Genomic DNA, 24,848 nt, shown 5'->3' on the forward strand with positions numbered 1-24,848 from the left:
ACTCACTATGCATCCAGTACTTTGTAAATTCTCTCCGTTAAATACTTATGGTGGTTTCCATTTTCCTGGTTCCATTTTGATTCAGAGATGTGCAAACAAGTGGCAGAAAAAAAAAAAAAACACAGGAAATCAATGTGTTTCAGTATTTAACCTAAAACAGTTTCCTGCAGACCCCAGAGCTTTAAAGAATGCTCACTTGTAAGCTCATTTATTCATTCTATTTTTATTCAACAAACATTTATTGAATATCTCTGCCTGCAATGCAAGAGACACAAGAGACCTTGGTTCAATCCCTGGGTTGAGAAGATTCCCTGGAGAAGGAAATGGCAACCCACTCCAGTATTCTTGCTTGGAAAATCCCATGGACAGAGGACCCTGGCAGGCTAGAGTCCATGGGGCCGCAAAAGAGACAGACACAACTTAGCTACTAAACAACAACAACATTATGTGTTAGATCTCTGGTACAAAATGAATAAGGTGATGCCTGGATCCAAATATATGATTTAGGATAACAGGTATCTAAGCAGTTGTTTATGCTGTAAAATACTAACAGTGACAAAACCCAGGGATATTATTGAAACAAAGGGGGATACTACCCAACTCAGTTCGGGGATATTGAATGGAGCTTTCTGCAAAAACTGATGTCTGAGTTGAGTCTGAATTAGTGAATAAAGCTTATCTGATTGAAGAGAGCCTGTGGGAGGTCATATGTGCTGTTGTAAGCCAAAAAAAATCCCAGAGACCGGAAGAAACATGAGTTGATGGGAAAACTCAAGGACTCGATGCTATTAGAGTACAATTGTGAAGAAACAGGCAAAGATGAAGCAAGAGAAGAGGGCAGATGATGAAGGGGGCATGTATTTCATATTAGCAGTTTGGCATGTGCAGGGGAACCATTTAAAGTGTGTTAAACTGAGTGGTGACATGATTAGATTTCCGTTTCAGAGCCACCACGCTGGCAGCTGTGTTGCATTGAAGGAGGACTTGTGTAGGGAAAACAATAGCACTTGAAATGTTACTATTGAAATTCCACTTCAAGTTGACTGTGTTTTACATTCCAAATAACTAACACATTTCTGCTGTGCAATCTGTTCCTAAATGAGAGACTGCTACTGCTGTTTGGTAAGGCTGTACATATTTCTGGATAAAGTGGTCTTCTGACAGTATAGCCCAGTTAACAGATTGCAAAAAAAAAAAAACATGGAGGTGCATCACATCATTCTAGTCCTCACCTTTATGGGAGCCAAGCCCTCAGGAACCAAAATAGAGGCAGAAGTTGGATGAGGCTTCCATTTACTACCCAGAAACCTTAGGGACAGTAGAACAGAGACTTCATGGCAAGAACTTTGAAAGATTCCAACTTATCCTCATGTTTATCATCCTCAGTCTCTTTTCCAGTACTGAGAAGTTGTAAAAGCCTGAAAGCAAAAACTAATATTCTGCATAGAGTTAAAACACAGAATAAGTTGATAGTTCAAACTAACTTTTCCAAGTCACATGTGTTCAGAGGCTCTTATATGAAAGAAATGGTGAAATATTTTAAAAGTGTATTTTCTACTCTCCTGTTTTGGGGTCAAGTAAACAACATCCAAAATTTGGTATAAAACAAAGTGTCTCAAATAAGAGAAAACTGGAACCCTGAGGAAGACACTTTTAAAATGAAAGAATTAAATGTTTTGTTTTTGAAGGTTGCCACTCAAACCAAGTACGATTTGTTTGTTTTCTGTGTTGTTTTGTTTCTCTTAGATCGCCCAGGACCCGGTTCAGATGGATCCAAGCCAACTACACTGTGGGGGCTGACTCCTGGGCTATTGATAATGTCGTGCTGGCTTCAGGGTGTCCTTGGATGTGCTCAGGACGAGGGATTTGTGGTGCTGGACGCTGTGTGTAAGTTAATGAAATTGGCAGTTTCTTTTTTTGTAATGCAAAAAGAAAGATAGTATCTTGATCTCATGACATATAATGCCTTTTCTCCACTCATTTTTTTCCTTAGGTGTGACCGGGGCTTTGGTGGAGCCTACTGTGTTCCTGTTATTCCTCTACCCTCGATTCTTAAAGATGATTTCAATGGGAACTTACATCCCGACCTTTGGCCTGAAGTGTATGGTGCAGAGAGGGGGAATCTGAATGGTGAAACCATCAAGTCTGGAACATCACTCATTTTTAAAGGGGTCAGATAAGATTGTTCACTAGCACTGAAATTGCTGTCTTTTCTCAATGCTCCACATAGATACATTTCTGTTCAGATGATATATTATTGTATATACTGTTACTGTCTTCTAACACATATCATGTTTCCTCTTATATCGACTGAGATCATTTTTTATGATCACTTGGGCATTAAACCGGAGAAGGCAATAGCAACCCATTCCAGTACTCTTGCCTGGAAAATCCCATGGACAGAGGAGCCTGGTAGGCTGCAGTCCATGGGGTCGGTAAGAGTTAGACACGACTGAGCAACTTCACTTTCACTTTTCACTTTCATGCATTGGAGAAGGAAATGGCAACCCACTCCAGTGTTCTTGCCTGGAGAATCCCAAGGATGGTGGAGCTTGGTGGGCTGTCGTCTATGGGGTCACACAGAGTCGGACACAACTGAAGTGACTTAGCAGCAGCAGCAGCAGGGCATTAAACTCTTCCCTTGCTTTGGTAATCAGACCTTCCTTACATTCTGCTGGAATTAACATATGTAAAAATTATATATACACTATTTCTAGAATCTTGGCTTCTAGAATGTAACATTTTGTGTGTTTTCAGATATTTAACTTGAAATATTTTTCTAAATGACTTTATGGAAGATCTTTGCTTTTTATTTCCATTTTCTTTCTTTTCCTCCTGCCAATACAACCATTTGGTGACTCTAAGACAACCAAACATTTAAGTCAAGTTAAATAGCTTTCTCAAACATCATTAGTGTATTTTTTGATTTCAACCTAAATGTTGGTTAGACAGTTATTAAGCAGTTATGTGAATCTGTGCTGAGCTGGCACATCTTCGCATGTGAATACGTGCTATATCCTGCCCCTCTCAGCTGGGGCAATTGGCTAATCTAGGTGTGCAAATGAAGTCTGTAACAAAAATCCGCATGGGTCTCTGTACAAGCTTGATGATTAGCACCTGATGCTTAGAAAACTAGACACCCTGGAAGTTTTTCAATTATAGTTAATAGATGCTGGCTATCATTCTTGTTTGAGTCCAGAATTCTTCTCAAGTTTTTAGATGAGATAGAAAAAACACTTTAGGCGTCAGGGAGATTTACAAGTCCCTAGGAGCAGTAAGTGACTGAAGAAATTGGTGTAGGACATTTCAGGATAGAGACTGCTGTTTTGATTGTGTGTATTTTAATTCTTGTCTGAGGCTTTATCTCTCATTACCACTATCTATTTGAAGCAATTGACAAGACCATGAAAGGTAAATCCTGTGATTCAAATATCTCTACCTGATAAAATTTTAAGCAGTAAATTAACCTGGTCTCTAGATCCTGTGAACAAGGGAAACATATAGTCTTTTATATTAGTATTAAATATTTTCTCTTTAGCTGTCCAAATGCAAGGGCAGCCAAGCATTATATGTGTTGGACATATCCTATCTATCAGTCCTACAAGATGCAAAGAAGGCTCAACATAGGCCATTCAGTAGGTTGTAGTTTGACCTAGAAAGGCATTGTTTTGTGAAAAAGGAAACGATAGTTTCTTTTCAATGTTTATAGATTCAGGAGTGCTATCTGCTATTAAAATAGCTTTACATTTAGCACAGATGGATTACTGAACCTGGAAGAGGATCAGAAAAGAAGCATCTGTATGAGCTGGAATATATGTAGAAGCAAGCAATACAGTTCCACTGGGCAATTTTCCATATCAAGTAATTAACTGTAAATAAAATTTTAGATGTGAAAGAAGGATGCCTTCATATTTCAGATCATGCTGACTGTCAACAAAATTGCTCCTACAAGATACATGGGAGCAAGTTTATACTCACATTCTATAATCAAGGGTAAAGAGTAATCATATTCCTTTATCTTGATGTTGTCAAGGGATATTTATGAACTGTATCTGTTAACTACCCACCTCGAAGCTTTTTCATTGTAAGATGAAGTGACCTTTTCCCATGGCCTTAACCTCTATATGGCACCAAGCTATGAAAATATCCAAGGCCTTAAGCTGATAAGTGTATGAGGAAAAGGGTAAATACTTCAAGACATGAAGGATAGGCAATGACCAAGCATTATGGACTGAGCAGGGCAGTGAATTATTAAGATAAAAGAAAAATAAGAGTGGAAATATAAGGCTTTTACACAACCACCTTCAATCCTGGAAGTTTGAATCTATGCTTTGTATAAATGCAGTTGCTTTTTCATTATGATATCAAATAATTCTCAAATTCTGAATTTAGCATTATCTAGATATCTCTCCCCAAACCAAAAGATGATTTAATAAACAAAACACTGATATTTTATAAAGGATGGAGGATAAGTTTCAGAATCTGACATATCTGAGTTTGAATTCTACTATCATCACTTTTGCAATCTTGAGCAAGTTACTGATCTCAGATTTTCCATTTCCTTATGTGCAACAGAAAGATAATAATATGTTTCCCTTATGAGTGATAGGTATAAAACAATAGGGTTCTTTTAGAACCCAGAATGTTGTGGGCATTCAATATGTGGTTGCTCTATAACAGAGAAGCCCATTACAAAATTAGTCTTATTTAAAATTTTTCAGCTATTGAAGAATGTATTATATAATAAATATTAAGAGGAAGAATTTGCTTCCTCTACATTAAATTATACTTGGTATCTGTTAGCTGATAATTAAGAAGCCAGTAGACAGTACAGTGTCCACTCAGTATCGGCCAGCCCTATACCACCAAAGAGCCACTTCATTCAGAGTCATACTTGAGAAACTGAAAGGCCTGTTAGTACCTAGGATATTTGCATAGCGAAATTCTATTTTACTGGGCTGTCACTGCAATCCTGCATACATGGAGAAAACAAGCTGTGGAGCTGTCAATCCCAGACAACCAGAAATAGTTAATTAGCAGAAAAATTACTAAAGCCAGTGTGATCACTTTCCGCCTTCTTTGGCTTCTCTGCATGAGCGCTTCCAGCCTGGGCCTAGGGACCTGCTTAGTTACGCCTTATTTAACTTGACCAACTGGAGGGTGTTGTGTCAGCCTGAATGAGAGCCTCCTGGGGCCGTCAGAGCACGCAAAGGAGTAAGTTCCTAAGACTCTTTGGAACCCTGAAAAAGTTACCTATTAGCTCCTAGCTTCCAGCAGGAGCTGGCACATTTTCCGTCTGTTTCCTCTTTACTCCTCTCACAACATGCTGTGATCAAAGGACGCTGTTTTTTAAAAAGGCTTATAGATATATAATGGTATCATTTTTGCACTGCTTTCTATAAAAGTCACAGCAAAGTGTGACTTAAAGTTGAGCCAATGAAATGTTTTTATTCAAGCATAGGGAATGAAAGCCATTAAAAGGGGAAATGATCAATTTTTCCTGGACCAAGTATTGTCTCTTGATCATTATGCATCTATTATTTAGCTAATATAAGTTAGACATATAAAATCAAAGGAAAATACTCTCACAAGTAAAGTAAGATTGCTTAACATGTGTGTTTTTTGTTTGCAGGAAGGCCTACGGATGCTCATTTCAAGAGATCTAGACTGTACCAATACGATGTATGTCCAGTTCTCACTTAGATTTATAGCAAAAAGTAAGTCATTTCTGTGGGTATGAATTCACTATTTGCCTTCAAGCAAATTTCCCCATGCACAATTCCTCCTCCGCAAAGAAATAACAGATTTTAGGCCCATAAATTTTGTTCTATGGGAGAGCCAACATAAATTTGAGTGCATAAGTGTTTGCAAATGTTCTTCTATAATATATATTCATTTTAATGTTGGGGTAAGATTACTACTTATTTTATAATGATTTCATACAGAAATAGTAATCATACTAGTCCTCTGCTGGTTAAATTTATCATCACATCCCTGAATCTTTTTTTCACCACTTATTTCTAGCTGAAAGAAATTTAAATTTTAAAAATTTAGCTTTTGGAAACTTGGGATTTTCTTTCACAGATGTAAATCCCTAAAGCCAACTCTGTCATTCTGACCTTTCATATTAAACTAAATAATTTTCCTGACAAATAATGTCATTTGGATATAGGGAATTTTCAAGTACTTTTGATAATATCCTGAGATGTAAATGTTTGACCCTTTGTAGAGCTGTGAAGCCTATAGAATCAAAAATTTTTGACATAATATTTCCTAACTGAAATATAGAAAGATATGTGTTCATATTGAGAAAAAAAAGGAGATAGTACTGTGTGAAAAATCCAAGATTTGATGTGTGTTTTGAGATCTATTTATCCAGAAATTGCAACCCATCATCACTTCAGCTTGCCTCAGAAGCATTTGGACTGTAAAGCATCTATGTGAATGCAAGTCAGGTTATGCATTGATGCAAAAAAAAAAAGTCTAAGATTGTACACTATTCCCGTTTTTATCACAATGTGTTTATGCCTGTGTTTTCTTCTTTCTAGGTACCCCAGAGAGGTCTCATTCGATTCTATTGCAATTCTCCATCAATGGGGGAATCACCTGGCATCTGATGGATGAATTTTACTTCCCTCAAACTACCAACATACTTTTCATTAATGTTCCCTTGCCATACACTGCCCAAACCAACGCTACAAGATTCAGACTCTGGCAACCTTATAATAATGGTAAAAATGCTTAAGTTCTCCTGTGGTCAAAACTGACTGTGGCATGTTAACGTGCTTTCACCTAAGGTGTGGAGGAAGTGTTTGTCAGCTAAGTGAGTTCGCTGTCGATAGCACATTTTGCATGCTTCACTTTTGAGGAGTTTCAAGGAATATTTAGCTTTATATATCTCTACCTTCATATTTGACTATATATTATCTTCGTGTTTGATTCCTATGCAAATATAGCTAAATCCTGTCATAGAGCTATGCTTTTTAAAAAATAATCCAGCTCTACCATTAGGTACTCATCAGTTGTAACTACATTTTTTACTGAATTCATTTAGGAATACATAGTTCTGAGCGCGGCACTTCATTAATGAGACAGAACAATGTTAGAGCAAAATGCCATGACAAAGAGAAACTGACACCAAGCAGATAGTGCCTGAGATAAAATATTCTGTCATATACACTTGACTCAGTGATAAGTTAAAGTGAATGTATAATTTAACAGCATTTTCAAATGCTTATAGAAAACAATTTTACAGGTTTGTAATGTTTTATTGTTTCCTGTATTTCTATTAACTGCTTTTTATAAAGAACCAGACTCTACCAAACTGTACCTTTAATGGCCTAGGTAAGAACAGAGATATTATATTAAGAGAATTCTTTGCAAAGGTAACACAGAAGTGGATAAGAAAAATGTACTGCCATCTCCAAAAGTTAACCTGAATATTTCCTTTATAACCAGTAAGTAAAAAATAAAATGATTATAACTTATTGTGAACAGAGAAAATAATCTTGTATAATCGCTCAGTCCAAAAATGCAGCCTGTTTTACAGTCCAGAGGATAGTTGTCTTCATATTATGTTTGGAATGGTTACCAATTTTTCTTCATCTCTTTCACCAATTGCTTCCAAAACAAGAAAAGGGAAGAAAGCTACTGGGATTAGAATAGTGACAGGATTAGAGAGGGAAAGGCACATGTGACTTCATTTCAATCATCAGATTGTTTTTATAGGCTTCTATTTATAGATCCTTTTATATATTTTACAAGAATTCTACTAAAAGTAGGAATCAGTGAAGAAGCAACCTTGGGGAACCTTGTTGTTTCTGCTTGGCATGGTCTTATCACCTCGTTTCCAGTTCAATCCAAGCAGTGTTTTGTAAAAGCACTGAGCTTGCCCTTCTTATCTACTCAGTAATATCTTCCTTGGGCTTCCTAGGTGGCTCAGTGGTAAAGAATCTACCTGTAATGCAGGAGACCCGGGTTTGATCCCTGGGTTGGGAAGATCCCCTGGAGAAGGAAATGGCAACCCACCCCCGTATTTTTGCCTGGAAAATCCCATGGACAGAGAAGCCTGGTGGGATATAGTTCATGGGGTCACAAAAGAGTTGGACATGACTTAGCAATAAAACAGCAAATATCTTACTTAAACACACTACCTGAGTTGCTGAATCAAATTCTATGACAGCCTAAAGAGTGGTTTTCTTAATTTTCTGTGTGTTCCCATATAGCTCCAACTAAACATACATGTTTTGAAAAACATTAAGGGAAAAATAAAGCAACATATAACAGAAAGTTTTCTTCTGTGTAGTTTTTAATAATTAAATAAAGCTGCACAACAAGCCAGTGTTGTAATGGCCATGGTCCTTAAGCCTAAAGGCAACATGATTCTAAGTCATGATTTGACTCTAAAATATCCTCCTGCTGCTGTTGCTAAGTTGTTTCAGTCATGTCTGACCCTGTGCGACCCCATAGGTGGCAGCCCACCAGGCTCCCCCATCCCTGGGATTCTCCAGGCAAGAGCACTGGAGTGGGCTGCCATTTCTTTCTCCAGTGCAGGAAAGTGAAAAGTGAAAGTGAAGTCACTCAGTGTGTCTAACTCTTAGCGACCCCATGGACTGCAGCCTACCAGGTTCCTCTGTCCATGGGATTTTCCAGGCAAGAGTACTGGAGTGGGTTGCCATTGACTTCTCCACTAAAATATCCTGGGTTGCTCCATAAATAAATTAGTTAGTGTAACTCATTTATAAATCCACAGGCTGACCATCCATCCTCATAGATTCAGGCATGTTACAGATTCCCCTAAACCATGAAGGCATGACTCAAAGCCCTCTCTTGCTGCTGGAGGGTCCATGGTACCATAGCGCTGCTGTGACAGGAAAGGAAGCAAACTCTTACCAGTCTTCTGAAATTAGTGAGGTTCTTTCATGCAGTCTCAACTTAAAAGGACTGAAAGCATAATTTTTCCCACACTTTAATCTGATAACACAGTATTGTATAGTTTGTGCTTCTTTGTCTAGAAGGCATATGTTTAAACCAATAGTTACTGAGTTCCCTCTGTCCTTTCTTCCTTTGAGCAAAAACGTTCATCCAGTTTTCACCTTTGAAAAACTTGCTTTATCCAAAAATGCCATAGGTAAGAAAGAAGAAATCTGGATTGTTGATGACTTCATCATTGATGGAAATAATTTAAATAACCCCGTGATGCTTCTGGATACTTTTGACTTTGGGCCCAGAGAAGACAATTGGTTTTTCTATCCTGGTGGTAACATTGGTCTTTATTGCCCATATTCTTCCAAAGGAGCACCGTAAGTATTTAATTGAAAAGTTAAAAATAAAGCCACTGCTCTATAGAGATCACAATGAGCTTTTGCCTAAATGGATTCCTTGTTGTTTTCTTGTATAACAGTGAGGAAGATTCAGCTATGGTGTTTGTTTCCAATGAAGTTGGTGAGCATTCCATTACTACTCGTGACCTGAATGTGAATGAGAACACCATCATACAATTTGAGGTACTTGACTTTGTTCTATTAGTAATGCTTTAAATTTTATCTTGAACAAAAGCTAGGAAAGAGAAGGAAAATCTCAGATGATTTCATGCATTATGACTTTCCATTTTTGTACAAGGACAAAAGAGGTTTTACATCATAATTCATTTTTATTAGTAGAATGTATTATCCTACTAAAGTTTATTTCTGAATTTTTAGTCCTTTATTTATGACATAATTTCCTCACCTACTACAATGAGAAATTGTCAAAATAAATTATTTGAAACATTATAAAAATGAAAAGGAATATACTATTCTAGTGCTATTTTCACAATTTTTATGTGTTACTTAAGACCCAGGTTAGTGTGATTATAGTCTATACCAGGCCAGCACTTTTGTTTAATATTTATCATGATGTCATGAATTTTACAGATAAAATAATACTTACCATTTTTTTTAATTTCTGTATATGTCATTACTCTTTATGGACTCCTTTTATTTTTCAAGACAGAAATTTAAAATGTATGGAAGAAAAGCTTTTATATATTTTAAAAACTTAGATAAAATCAGCAGAACCAAAGATATATTGTGCTAAGGTTCAATAGTCTTAACTTCTGAAGATACTTGTTTCATGGTTGAAACCTGTACTAATCATTGGACAGGCTTAAATTAGTGCCTAATTGTGTCAACAAAATTTTTAATATTTGCTAGATTAATTGTATCCTCTAAATTAGAGTTGTTTCTTTCATCTTAAAATCAGAGACCAAATGATGCCTTAGTGGAGAAATTATTCTCTATTTTAAGCTTTCTATTATATTTTCTAATTTTTAAGTTACTTATATAACCTTCTTTTATATTTTCTATTATTTATGCTCTAAATGTTAATAAAAAGTAATACCTGTGGCCCTTTCAAGAGTTCTGTTATCAAAAGAATCTAGGTAGAAACAAATCCCTATAGCTGAGAAGTTTACTCATCAGAATAATTTACCCATCAAAAGAAAAGAGGAGTAACTTCAACAAGAACAAAAATTATAGAAATATACCCAGTTGCTATGACAGCAAGAAAAATGTTAATCCCAGTTGGAAGAGGGAAATTTTTTTCATGAATCACCTGCATTTGTTTAAGTTTTAGTTTATTCACTTGAAAGCACGAAAAAGGAATGAAGTGATTGTTTCCCTCATGTTTAAAAAGTCCTTTCTGAGAATGTTCTCACTATGCCAGGGAAATGGTGACAACAATTTTATTTCATTCTGTTTTAATATTGAAAACATACTGAAGATTCTCCATGTGCAAAACAGAATTGTTTGAAGGTGTCACAAGATGAAAAATAGAAGATCTTCCCATCCAGCAGCCTGGAAAAAAGCTAATGGTTAAGATTAGAGAAACAACCTTTTCACTACAGTTTGTATGGCTTGGCAGTGAATGTGGGCTAAAGGTAAATTTTGGAATTCCATGCCAGTCTCTGCCTTATTCACTTCCTAGATTTTTATAAAAATGAGGGAAAATAAATTTTTCATGAGGCCCTTTGAGGTTCTTTATGAAAAAGTATTATTTAAAGGTAATATGCAATATTACTCAGGCAAAACAGAATTTCATGGTGTTAAATATTTCAGCAAGACAGTTCCCAGGAAAATGGACCCTCGAGAAAATAATGAAGTGGTGAATCATTTCAAGGCTTGTTGCTCTGAGGTAATTTGTACCATTTTTTTCTTCTTCATCAAGATCAATATCGGATGCTCAACTGATAGCTCCTCTGCTGATCCGGTCAGACTGGAATTTTCCAGGGACTTCGGGGCAACCTGGCACCTGCTGCTCCCCCTCTGCTACCACAGCAGTGGCCACGTCAGCTCCTTGTGCTCCACTGAGCACCACCCAAGCAGCACCTATTATGCGGGGACCACCCAGGGCTGGAGGAGGGAGGTCGTGCACTTCGGGAAGCTGCACCTTTGTGGGTAAGGACCCGCTGCTTCCAGCTGTGTTTTTCTCATTTCACAGTTTTCTTCATGATCTCATGGTTGACTTGCCGCTTTATCAGGGAAATGTCCACCTTACATTTCTTCCTCAGTTCTCCACTGAAAGCAGATCAGTGAATGTTTAAAACATAGGACATTGAGCTGACATACTGCTAATTCATGGTTTGAGTGTGTGTGCGTGCTCAGTTCTGTCCAACTCTTTGTGACTACATATAGCCCTCCAAACTCCTCTGTCCATGGAATTTTCTGGGTAAGAATACTGGGGTAAGTTGCAATTTCCTACTCCAGGGATCCTCCTAACCCAGGGATCAAACCCACGTCTCCTGTGTCTCTTGCATTGGCAGGTGGATTCTTTTACCACTGAGCCTCCTGGGAAGCTAAAGAACATTTGGCTTGAAGATAGATTTAAAAGAGCACACCATAGGCAGCACCCTGTCCTGAGGTTCATATCTACATGGGTCTTTATTAGATCAATTAAGAAACAACAGAAATATAGTTTTTCCCCAGTATTATAATTTGTCCCCCACCTCACAATTTAAATGCAGTTAGAAGTTTTACTTTCAAATATCTACTTATATCTTTTGTGCAAGGAGAAAGCACATATGAAGAGGGGAAGCCCGCAGAATATTCCAAGTGTTTCATAAAAAAAAAATATATATATATATATATATATATATATATATATATATGTATGCTAAGTCGCTTCAGTCGTGTCCGACCCTGTGCGACCCCATAAACAGCGGCCCACCAGGCTCCCCCGTTCCTGGGATTCTCCAGGCAAGAACACTGGAGTGGGTTGCCATTTCCTTCTCCAGTGCATGAAAGTGAAAAGTGAAAGGGAAGTCGCTCAGTCATGTCCGACTCCTAGCAACCCCATGGACTGCAGGCCACCAGGCGCCTCTGCCATGGGATTTTCCAGGCAAGAGTACCAGAGTGGGTTGCCATTGCCTTCTCCGTATATATATGTGTATATATATGTATATATATACACACACATAAGCACTCTACATATATATATGTGTGTGTATATATATGTATTTATATATATATATATATACACATAAGCACTCTCCATATATATATAAGCACTCTTCCTGGAGAAGGAAATGGCAACCCACTCCAGTGTTCTTGCCTAGAGAATCCCAGGGACGGGGGAGCCTGATGGGCCGCCATCTATGGAGTCGCACAGGGTCGGACACGACTGAAGTGACTTAGCAGCAGCAGCAAGCCCTCTTCCCCCAGGTATTTCTATTTTTTCAACCTCTCTCAGTATTCTTGTTACATATATGTGACTCTTCCATTGAAAAGTTATTTGGAAGTAAAGAACTTCAATCCCAATAAATATGAAATGAAAAGTATAGTTCAAAAAATAAAACTTATAATACAGGTGAACAAAGAGAAAGTCAACAAAGTAGCCTACTTCAGAATTTGTCTTTTCCCTCAGAATAAAGAACTTACTCTTTCGGGTATTTAAAAGAAAAAAGTACTAATATTATACTTTCAAGATGGGGATAGACTTACATTCCCCATGTGAAACTCAGCATAATTAGAAGTCTCAAGTCTTTAAGCGAAACTACCAATACCTAGCACTTTTCCAAAAGGGTGAAAGTGAATCTTCAAAAGTCTTCATTCTCTTTGAACATAAATCCATTCACTCCTCATGATACCATCAGCAAAATTTTTGTAATTTGATTGCTAAGGGCTCTAATATTTTGTACTATTGAGTATATCATTTATTAATTCTTACTGTTACACCAGGATACTGTTCTAATTATTAGAAAATCTAATTTTTTAAAAAAATAAGCATTACTAAATAAAACATCCTCAAGATTCTTTAGAAGTGATAGTCGAGGAAGCAAGGAGAATCTCTGAAGACCATAAGAATAGCTAGAGCTGATGACTCAGTCAGCACAACCAGAAAGCTGCTATTATGGTTTATGGAGGTGGGGTGTGAACCTGTCTATATAAGAATTAGCAGGGGGAAATAGCTCAGGAAAAAACTTCTACACAAAATCAATTGTGTTATTTAGGATTATATGTTGCAAGAAATATAAAGAGGCTTACCAAAAGCAGTGGAAGAACTTATTAGAAACATGCTAGGAAATCATGGACTCCACTGAGAAAGTGTGAGGACATCAGCAAAAGGAGTTTGTGATCCTTTTTATCATGCTAATAGTAACATCACTCATCAAACTCCAGCTCTCACTTTCTAGAATTCTTAATTCTACATTTCTAGAAAAGAAAATCTGACCAGTCAGCTATGGCCAAAAGACCAAGAGCTGCAACAGAGGGATGGATGCCCAAAGTCCATGTTTATGGGAAGCACTACTGTTGTTTAGTCGCCAAGTCGTGTCTGACTCTTTTGTGACCCAATGGACTGTAGCCCTCCAGCTCCTCGGTCCATGGGATTTCCCAGGCAAGAATATTGGAGTGGGTTGTCATTTCCTTCTCCAGGAGATCTTCCCAACCCAGGAGTCAAACCCGTGTCTCCTATATTATATGCAGTTTCTTTACCACTGAGCCACCTGGGAAGCCCTTATGGGCAGTGTAGACAGGGAAAAGTGGTTGGATAGCCAATCACTTTAGCACCTGTGACCAATACCATGGTCATTATGGTATTATGAAAAGCTGCAGGTTTTCTTTTTGGTGGACTGTTAATTTCTTCCAATGGCTCAGGTAAGAATTAGGTTAAATAGAAAACAACCATAAAGATAAGGTGAAAGCTATGAGTTTAGATTGTCTTACCAACTGAGACATGCTTCTGAAAGTTCCTACATGAAAATAATCCATTTTAAAGGAGTATGAAATAAGATCACTGCCACACAGAGGCACTGAATGAAGCTCCCCACCCCAGGACAGCGTTCCAGGGTCCCAGGGCCTGCATCACTGCCAGCTGATTTTGCCCACCAGGCTGTGCTTATACATGAGGCATGGTGATGTAATTTGAGCAAGAGCAAAGCAGACATCTATATTTTTACCTACTGATATTGGAATTCAGTTTAAAATATGCCTCCTCTAATTATACAAGGTACAGAACTTAACCATCTTGTTCTTTGTATTCCATGTGATTTTCATTTCTACAAAAAGAAAGTAAATATGTTAAGGAGGCATGCCAGCTCTTACAATGGTATCAACTTACCTTTCAAACTGACTTCAGCAGTTTCTGCAAAGAGAAGAATTTGCTTTAGAAATGTTCTCTAGTCCTTGTTTCAGGACAACAATTAGCACTCTTCTTAAAACCCACACAGGCATGAGTTGCTGGAAGGCAAAAGTTAAATTTTCTCCAACTCAGTGAACCATTCCTTGGTTTGTATTCAGCATGGTACATGATAGTGGCACAAGTGCTAGATGCTAAGAAAAATATATTGCCCATGTTTAAATTGCCCTTTTATGTGCACTCACAGGACACTAGGTACCAAAAAAACTATACTAAATGTTTCAGGTGCAGAAATGGCATTTTTGCCAATTCAAATGTCAATTCACATTTGAAGCGTTAAGTATTGAGCTTCTATCACATTTTATTCACATCACCCTTGTGTCTTTTTCATCTGGAGTCTTTTTGTCTTTGAAACTTCCTAATTGCTTTTGCTTTATCCAGTTTCATAATGAGTCAACCAAAACCCCTATTTAATGAAAGCACTGCTGTGTGCTTGAAATTTAAAGTTTACATTTAAAAAACAGATCCTTTGAATACCACTAGCTTGGGAGAACAGACACTGACATTCACTAGGGAGGGTGGCAGTGAGAAATTTTCAAAATAAGATTTCAGCAGATGGGGAACCACAGTGAAACCAGACCCTTCAGTCCATTTATCATAGTGCTTGCAGTTTCTGTGTCAAGACAGGTGAACAATAATAAATATCCAACCAAGGTGGTTCATTTGTATTCAGAACATTTGAATAAATAAGAAGTTCAAAAAAATCCATGTAGGCTTTTGTTCAAAGGAAAACTCCAGCCATTTCCCTCAGCTCAGCAGTCTGAAAAGTTCAAAAGGTAGGAAGTGCTTCTTGCCAAGACTAAAACTCTGACAGGTATTAGATAATAAAATTTAATTATGAACTGGCATTTTGGGGGCACCTTAATATAGTTGGAGTCTTGATATGAACAATGAAATTAGGGTTAAAATTATATGTGGGAACTTGACTCTGTCTGCTTTACTACCTACTAAACTTTAGAAGTCTAATAAATGTTTCTGATACTGACTTCTAATTTCTCTGTCTCAAATAAAAAGTTATTCTGAATTTGGTTTCTATATAATTGAAAATTAGACCAATTCATAGGATACTAATATGCGTGCACTGGGTTGGAAAGATCCCCTGGAGAAGGAAGTGGCAACCCACTCCAGTATACTTGCCTGGAAAATCCCATGGACAGGGGACCCTGGTGGGCTGCAGTCCATAGTGTCACAAAGAGTTGGGAACTACAGAGCAACTAACACTTGTGACTTGTGTCAGTTCAGTTCAGTTCAGTTGCTCAGTCGTGTCCGACTCTGTGCGACTCCATGAATTGCAGCACGCCAGGCCTCCCTGTCCATCACCAACTCCCGGAGTTTACCCAAACTCATGTCCATTGAGTCGGTAATACCATCCAACCAACTCATCCTCTATCATCCCCTTTTCCTCCTGCCCTCAATCTTTCCCAGCATCAGGGTCTTTTCAGATGAGTCAGTTCTTCATATCAGGTGCCCAAAGTACTGGAGTTTCAGCTTCAACATCAGTCTTCCAATGAATACCCAGGACTGATTTCCTTTAGGATGAACTGGTCAGATCTCCTTGCAGTCCAAGGGACTCTCAGGAGTCTTCTCCAACACCACAGTTCAAAAGCATCAATTCTTCTGTGCTCAGCTTTCTTTATAGTCCAACTCTCACATCCATACATGACTACTGGAAAAATCATAGCCTTGATTAGATGTACCTTTGTTGGCAAAGTAATGTCTCTGCTTTTTAATATGCTGCCTAGGTTGGTCATAACTTTTCTTGCAAGGAATAAGCATCTTTTAATTTCATGGCTTCAGTCACCATCTGCAGTGATTTTGGAGCCCAGAAAAATAAAGTCAGCCACTGTTTCCACTATTTCCCCATCTACTTGTCATGAAGTAATGGGACCGGATGCCATGATCTTAGCTTTCTGAATGTTGAGCTTTAAGCCACCTTTTTCACTCTCCTCTTTCACTTTCATCAAGAGGCTCTTTAGTTCTTCACTTTCTGCCATAAGGGTGGTGTCATCTGCATATCTGAGGTTATTGGTATTTCTCCTGGCAATCTTGATTCCAGTTTGTGCTTCATCCAGCCCAGCGTTTCTTATGATGTACTCTGCGTAAAAGTTAAATAAGCAGGGTGACAATATACAGCCTGGACATACGCCTTTTCCTATTTGGAACCAGTCCATTGTTCCATGTCCAGTTCTAACTTTTGCTTCCTCACCTGCATACAGGTTTCTCAAGAGGCAGGTCAGGTGGTCTGGTATTCAAGAAAAAGAAATGCAAAAAAGCAAAATGGCTGTCTGGGGAGGCCTTACAAATAGCTGTGAAAAGCAAAGGAGAAAAAGAAAGATATACCCATTTGAATGCAGAGTTCCAAAGAATAGCAAGGAAAGATAAAAAAGCCTTCCTCAGTGATCAATGCAAAGAAATAGGGAAAACAATAGAATGGGAAAGAGAAAATTATAGATACCAAGGGAACATTTCATGCAAAGATGGGCTCGATAAAGGACAGAAATGGTATGGACCAAACAGAAGCAGAAGATATTAAGAAGAGGTGGCAAGAATATACAGAAGAACTGTACAAAAAAGATCTTCAAGACCCAGATAATCACGATGGTGTGATCACTCACCAAGAGCCAGACATCGTGGACTGTGAAGTCAAATCGGCCTTAGGAAGCATCACTATGAACAAAGCTAGTGGAAGTGATGGAATTCCAGTTGAGTTATTTCACATCCTAAAAGATGATGCTGTGACTGTGCTGCACTCAATATGCCAGCAAATTTGGAAGACTCAGCAGTGGCAACAGTACTGGGAAAGGTCAGTTTTCTTTCCAATCTCTGAGAAAGGCAATGCCAAAGAATGCTCAAACTACCACACAATTGCATTCATCTCACACGCTAGTAAAGTAATGCTCAAAATTCTCCAAGCCAGGCTTCAGCAATACGTGAACCGTGAACTTCCAGATGTTCAAGCTCGTTTTAGAAAAGGCAGAGGAACGGGAGATCGAGTTGCCAACATCTGCTGGATCATGGAAAAGCAAGAAAGTTCCAGAAAAACATCTATTTCTGCTTTATTGACTATGCCAAAGCCTTTGACTGTGTGGATCACAATAAACTGTGGTAAATTCTGAAAGAGATGGGAGTGACTTGTGTGACCATCTCTATATCTAGCTCCTCTGAAAAAAGACTATCTTCTTTGAACTGAGTTTTATAAATAATAAAATATACTCAATTATTAATATTTCTGGCCTGCAACCTAAATATGTAGATTATTTCTAAAGAGTTAAATTGTCTTCAGCAATATGATAGGACAATCATCTTAAAAGTAAAAAGCAAAATTACCTTTCATTTAAAGAGAAATTAAGAAATGAGAGACATTTAACTAAAAATAAACTTGACTTTGTCATTCATCTCTTTAAAATAATCTTTTGAGGCTCTCTGTTGCCAATAGGACAAAATCCAAAACACCCTAGAGTAGCTGTTAAGGCTTTCCACAAAAAGTGACATTCAGGAAACACTAACTGAGCATCTGCTATGTGTGAAACACCGCACTAGGCACAAAAGAGATTGCAAAAAAGAAATAAATATGGGCATTGGTCTCTAGGAGCTCATAGCCAAAAAGGGAAATAGGTGTGCTTTTAAATACTCACAGCTGTGATAGCTATAATAATGGAACTTCCATCAAAATTATGGAAGAGAGAGAAATTAAAGAGCTAGTTATTTACCATATTACCCAGCAAATTTACTACCATCCTATCCAAAAAATTGAAAACAGGTATTCAAGCAAATATTTGTACAGAAATATTCATAAAAGCACTATTCACAGTAGCCAAAAAGTGGAAACAAAAAAATGTCCATCAGTTGATCAATGAATAAATAAGGTGATTTAGCCATACAATGTAATATTATTCAGTCATAAAAAGAATATAATTCTGATACTTGCTATAGCATGGATGAACCCTGAAAACCTATGATAGGGGATTAAAGCCAGACAGTAAAGGTCACATGGTGTATGATTCCATTTATATGTAATATCTAGAATAGGTAAATCCACTGAGACAGGAAATAGCTTAGTGGTTTTCAGGAGCTAGGTGTAGGGGAGAATCAAAAGTGACTGCTAATAAGTGCAGGATTTCCTTAGCGTGAAGAAAATGTCTTGGAACTTGATGGAGGTGATAGCAAGCTAACAATGTGGATGTACTAAACACCACCAAATTGTACACTTAGTTAATTATTACTTTTATATTATAAGAATTTTAAGTTCACTTTAAAAAGACTAGTTAACAAAGCACGCATGCTAAGTCACTTCAGTTGTGTCCAACTCTTTGCCAGCCCATTGACAGTAGCCTGCCAGGGTCCTCTGTCCATGGAATTCTCCAGACAAGAATTCTGGAGTGGGTTGCTACTCCCTTCTCCAGGGGATCTTCCTGACCCGGGATCAAGCCCAGGTCTCCTGCATTGCAGGCTGATTCTTTACTATCTGAGCCACCAGGGAAGCCTATACAGAGCTTGTGTGTGTGTTAATCACTCAGACGTGTCCGACTCTTTGTGACCCCATGGACTGTAGCTCACCAGGTTCCTCTGTCTACAGGATCTTCCAGGCAAGAATACTGGAGTGGGTTGCCGTGCCCTTCTCCAGGGAATCATCCTGACCCAGGGATCAAACCCAGGTCTCTGGCAATCCAGGAAGATTCTTTACCATTTGAGCTGGGAAGCCCCATAGATAATTAATTAATTAATGGAAAATGCCTCACCAAGAAATTCAGTGTTGAAAAAGATAGAAACTCAGGTGGAGTTTTGACAGTGACACTATTGGGAAAGGCTTGTAGAAAGCAGGAACTTTATTGGCAACATCCTAGAGATTGAGGAATGTCATTTGTGGCCTTAAATATTTGAACCTTGTTTTCTACTTGAGTGTGGTGCAGAAGTGATAACTGCCCACTGCTCACTGATCAGATGTGCTTACTTTGAAGATATTGTTCTGTTGGTTAGCTTTTGAAAGACTTGTATCTCTTTTCCAGATCTGTGCGTTTCAGATGGTACCAAGGGTTTTATTCTGCTGGCTCACAGCCAGTGACATGGGCTATTGATAATGTCTATATTGGTCCACAATGTGAAGAGATGTGTAACGGACACGGGAGTTGTATCAATGGAACCAAGTGTATATGTGATCCTGGTTATTCAGGTCCAACCTGTAAAATAAGCACCAAAAATCCTGACTTTCTCAAGGATGATTTTGAAGGTAATCTTTTCTTATGAAACCTATATAACTTTGTGAAAGAGTTTACACATTAAGCACAGTTTGTGTGTGCTGTCACTTCAGTCATATCTGATTCTTTGTGACCTTATGGACTGTATCCCACCAGGCTTCTCTGTCCATGGGATTCTCCAGGCAAGAATACTGGAGTGGGTAGCCATTCCCTTCTCCAGGGTATCTTCCAGCTCAGGGATTGAACCCAGGTCTCCTGCATTACAGGCAGATTCTTTACCATCTGAGCCACCAGGGAAGCCTTACTTTTTTTGTTTGTTTTTAACTTATTTAAAGCCTTGCTTTTAAATGTGCTCCTCAAGATTTCATCCTTGACCATATTGTCTTCTCATGTGGTACACTCTGCCTTTCAGGCTTTCCTGGTAACTCAGACAGTCCTTTAATGCAGGACACTCGGGTTTGATCCCTGGGTCCAGAAGATCCCCTGGAGAAGGAAATGGCAACCCACTTCAGTATTCTTGCCTGGAGAATCCCATAGGCAGAGGAGCCTGAAGGGCTACAGTCCATGGGGTCACAAAGAGTTGGATATGACTAAGCAATTCACACACACACACACACACACAATTTGTAATATAAAAGTAATCATTGGTGAAAGTCACTCAGTCATGTCCAACTCCTTGCAACCCCATGGACTATATAGTCCATGGAATTCTCCAGGCCAGAATACTGAAGTGGGTATCCTATCTCTTCTCCAGTAGATCTTCCCGACCCAGGAATCAAACCAAGGTCTCCTGCCTTGCAGGCAGATTCTTTACCAGCTGAGCTACTAAATTTCACCCCAATATTTCATTATTTTTCATTACATTTGGAACCACCTGTGCCTTTGTTTAGTTCTGAACTTCATAGGATTCTGTTTTTGAAACAAAATCAGTAAGAGTGAACAAGACGATAATTAAGAAAAAGTAAGGTATTTTTCGCCCCATTTTCTATCATATGTAATTTCTAATCAATGATAATTTTGGAAAATGTCTATATAAAGAGTTAATCTTGGATGACAATGTAGAAAAACGTGTACTGTAATGATTGAAATTATTCACAATTGTATATGCATCGGATATGCACTCTGATAAAATTGGGAAAACGTTCTCATAAGAGAAAGTCTTAAATGTGATAGCTATGTGTGTTAGAATGGTGGTGGTGATGGAATAGTCACTAAGTCATGTCCAACTCTTTGCAACTCTATAGACTGGAGCCTGCCAGGCTCCTCTGTCCATGGGATTTCCCAAGCAAGAATACTGGAGTGGGTTGCCATTTCCTTCCCCAGGGGTTCTGCCCACCCCAGGGATCAAACCCACATCTTCTACGTTGCAGACGGATTCTTTACCACTGAACCATCAGGGAAGTCCATATCTAGGTTAGAAAAATGGGACTGATTTTTTTTTCCCCAGGTTGCCTGCGAATGTTTTGCAATGTATCTATGGCTTCAAGGTATACTTTAAAGTTAGGTTTAGGTATATCATTACAATGGAATAATATTTAGTTATAAAAAGGAATGAAATACTGATACATGCTGCAGTATAGATGAATCTTGAAAGCATTATGCTAAGTAGAAGAAATCAAACACATGTCATATTTTTACGAAGCACTCAAAACAGGCAAATCTATAGAAACAGAAAGAAGATTAATGGTTGCCAGCGGGGTGGGTGAGGGGAAAAGGGAGATCAATTGCTTACTGGGTACAAGATTTCCTTTATGGGTAACGAAAATTCTGGAGCTAGCTAGCAGTGATGGTTGTACAACATTATGAATGGACTAAATGCCATTGAATCATTCATTTTAAAATGGTTAAATGGCAAAATTAATGTATTATGCCTTTACCACAATCGAAAAAGGTGAATAACTGAAGAGATTGGTGAGTTGGTTTCGAAAGACATTATTTAATAGGAAATATTAAATTACACTGAAATTTCTCACATTAAAACTGTAGCTTTTAAAATAGTATATAACACTGGCCTGATACTGTCCTCTCAGTAGCAAGGACACAGTAAAGAAGTCAGTGGAAAGGTCTCATTACCCTTCTTTAATTCTGAACTGACCCACTCTGACCAGCCAGTGTCTGTTTTTCCAAAGGAGCAGAATGGAGGGAACAGTTTGTCTGGACCATAGATACTAGGGAAAGGCCCCCTTCCTTTGTCATCTGGACTCTTAAATTATACAGCCAACGTTAAACAATTCAAACAAGCTAAAATGTTGAAAAGAGCTCTTATCCCCCAAATCTATGACTTCAGTATTTGTGACTTCATATTTTAAAACTGCACAAAACATTTGGCATATTCTTTTTAAAAATATATGGCTATATTTGGGATCACAGGTAAACCACACTTTCCATTCGTTTCAGGCCAGCTAGAATCTGATAGATTCTTATTAATGAGTGGTGGAAAGCCATCTCGGAAGTGTGGAATCCTTTCCAGTGGAAACAACCTCTTTTTCAATGAAGATGGCTTACGCATGTTGATGACACGAGATCTGGATTTATCACATGCTAGGTAATCATTTTTAAATGCTGTTGAAGAACTACCTTGTAATGTAAAGTAGCAGAACATAATCAAGTCAAAAAGAAGCAGAGATCTCAAGGACAAGGCCTGCCATTGGAAATGCTATGCTTCTGGCTTGTCGAAGCCTCCATTAAGACACAGTTTACACAATTTTCATTCTAAAACTGAGAGAGATCATGCAATAACTGGATCAGAAATGAAACGGAGCTAAACAGAAAGAGGCTAATACCTGGTCTTCTACTAGGTGGTGACCAGGAAATGACAATGTTTACCTTGCTTTATCTTTAAGAACATAATCTTCTTTATCTACCTTCTACAGAATACTTTTCATTACACCTAGTCTATGTAGAAATTATTTACCATGCTCAGGAGAAAGCTTAATTGAAATTCAATGTGCTCACAGATTATTCACCATTAATTTTATATCCATTAACAATTTAAGAACATCTAAAGTGTAGGCTTGTTGTTTATAAGCATTTCTTTCCAATGATTTGCTCATATATTCGAGTCACTCATTTTCTAAATTAAGCACAGTCACTCAGAAGCAAACATTTTAAACTGGCTCCGAGGATTATGTCCTGTCAAGATGTGTATCCCTTGATCATTTGATGAGCCAAAAACTTAGCCAGGAAAATAAGAAATACAGTTTAAAATGTATAAAATGGAACCCTGACCTATTTTTGCAAGTGAATAAAGAAATCATGTTCTATCTTTTGAAATATTTCAGAGTATCTTAAAATATATTTTAACATATCCTCCTCTTTCTCTTAAGTTGTTTCATTTATTGCATTATAAGTTTGATCATGCTTCATATAAAATATAATTCTATCTATATGAATAATTTTACAGTTACAGAAAGCAAGATTTTATTTATCTCCATCCTATTTTAATGCATATGGTTTAATTTGCTGCTCTTTATCTAAGAATTATCACTGGCAACTGAATTCTCTAATTTAGAAATTATTAGGCTTTTCTAAATAATTCTTATGGGTTTATCTATAACTAAATTAATGTAAACATTTTCCCAATACAAGTAGACAATATACTAAAAGTGTTTCTCTGAAAACAATTATTGTTTTTATAGGTAAAATCTTTACAAGGCAGTAACCATGTATTTTTTTCATTAATCCAATGTTAAAAACTCCATTATTTATCTCATCTCAGTAGCATGCTGTGTAGGATTTGCATATATTGACCTCAAAATGCTCCATGTAAAATCCCAGTTTTCTCAGGGTTATAAGGTAAATGAATATTCTGATAGTGGATATGGGGGAGGGAAGGAACCCATGAAGAATGAATGATTTTATATATGGAACTGATAACTTTTATTATATGCCCCAATATATTTCATATGTTTGACATGCATTCATAATTGGGTATGTGTATTGCATTACATAGGAAATGTATTTTGCATTACCAGCTAGCACAGCAGCCAGACCAGCTCTCCTGCCAAAGATAACATGTGAGCTGGTTTTCATTGGCAGCCCAGCTGCCACTCTGTCCACCTCCCTGCCAGCTGGGAAGGCTGCCACTGGCTGACTGCCACATCTTTCGATGGCCAGTATCATCCATCCCAGATGCAGCAAGAGTCAGAGGCTGGCACTGCCCACCATCCATACTACCCCACATTCATGCTCCCCTGCTCCTGGCACAAAACGCAGAAAAGAGGCTCAAGCTTAACACACCTCTTCCAGAAAATGTCTGGCCTTTCACAAAGAGGTGCTACAACTGGTGAATTTAAAAGTGTCTCACAAAACCAATAATATGAGATCTGAAAAACTACTGGTAAAAGATGGGATTGGATGATTTTGTGGATAAATGACATAAACTACACTAATTGCATTCTTTCAGTTTCAGATACTAAAGACAAGGATGCAGATTTATCTTAGATAGGTAGCAATACACACTCCCAAATTTGGACAGCCTTTGGACTGCTCCCATCTTCTTAAAAATAGCCAGCTGCTATTGCTAAGTCACTTCAGTCGTTTCCGACTCTGTGTGACCCCATAGATGGCAGCCCACCAGGCTCCTCCGTCCCTGGGATTCTCCAGGCAAGAATACTGGAGTGGGTTGCCATTTCCTTCTCCAATGCATGAAAGTGAAAAGTGAAAGGGAAGTCACTCAGTCGTATCCAACTCTTCATGACCCCATGGACTGCAGCCCACCAGGCTCCTCCGCCCTGGGAGGAGGGATTTTCCAGGCAAGAGTAAGAATAGCCAGAGGGTAGGGTAAATGTTCAAATCCCTCAGACACTCCCTTGTTGGTGGGTGACCAGGTGGAGGGATACCAAATATCAATATGGGTACAGAGTAGCCTTTTTTCAGACTTCACATTTTACTAACTCCCTTTCACATTTAAAAGGGAAGTCAAACTTTGGAACAATTACTTTGAATGTTCATTAAATCATCGTATTCATTAAATCTGTG

At 38.1% G+C, this 24,848-nt stretch overlaps 1 protein-coding gene across 3 annotated transcripts in view; it reads left to right on the forward strand.

Moving 5' to 3' along the window:
- The window catches only part of RELN (reelin), a 544,299-nt gene that overhangs the window by 457,642 nt on the left and 61,809 nt on the right, over positions 1-24,848 (forward strand). For all 3 annotated transcript variants that reach the window (XM_005679214.3, XM_013963255.2, XM_018047261.1), the window contains exons 35-43: positions 1,747-1,887; positions 1,994-2,171; positions 5,633-5,717; positions 6,549-6,731; positions 9,131-9,302; positions 9,404-9,506; positions 11,206-11,435; positions 19,680-19,900; positions 22,266-22,413. In XM_005679214.3, the coding sequence (XP_005679271.3) occupies positions 1,747-1,887; positions 1,994-2,171; positions 5,633-5,717; positions 6,549-6,731; positions 9,131-9,302; positions 9,404-9,506; positions 11,206-11,435; positions 19,680-19,900; positions 22,266-22,413 (1,461 nt within the window). The remainder of the gene's footprint in view (positions 1-1,746; positions 1,888-1,993; positions 2,172-5,632; positions 5,718-6,548; positions 6,732-9,130; positions 9,303-9,403; positions 9,507-11,205; positions 11,436-19,679; positions 19,901-22,265; positions 22,414-24,848) is intronic.

The sequence above is a fragment of the Capra hircus genome, chromosome 4 (assembly GCF_001704415.2).
Source record: "Capra hircus breed San Clemente chromosome 4, ASM170441v1, whole genome shotgun sequence".
Lineage (NCBI taxonomy): Eukaryota > Metazoa > Chordata > Mammalia > Artiodactyla > Bovidae > Capra > Capra hircus.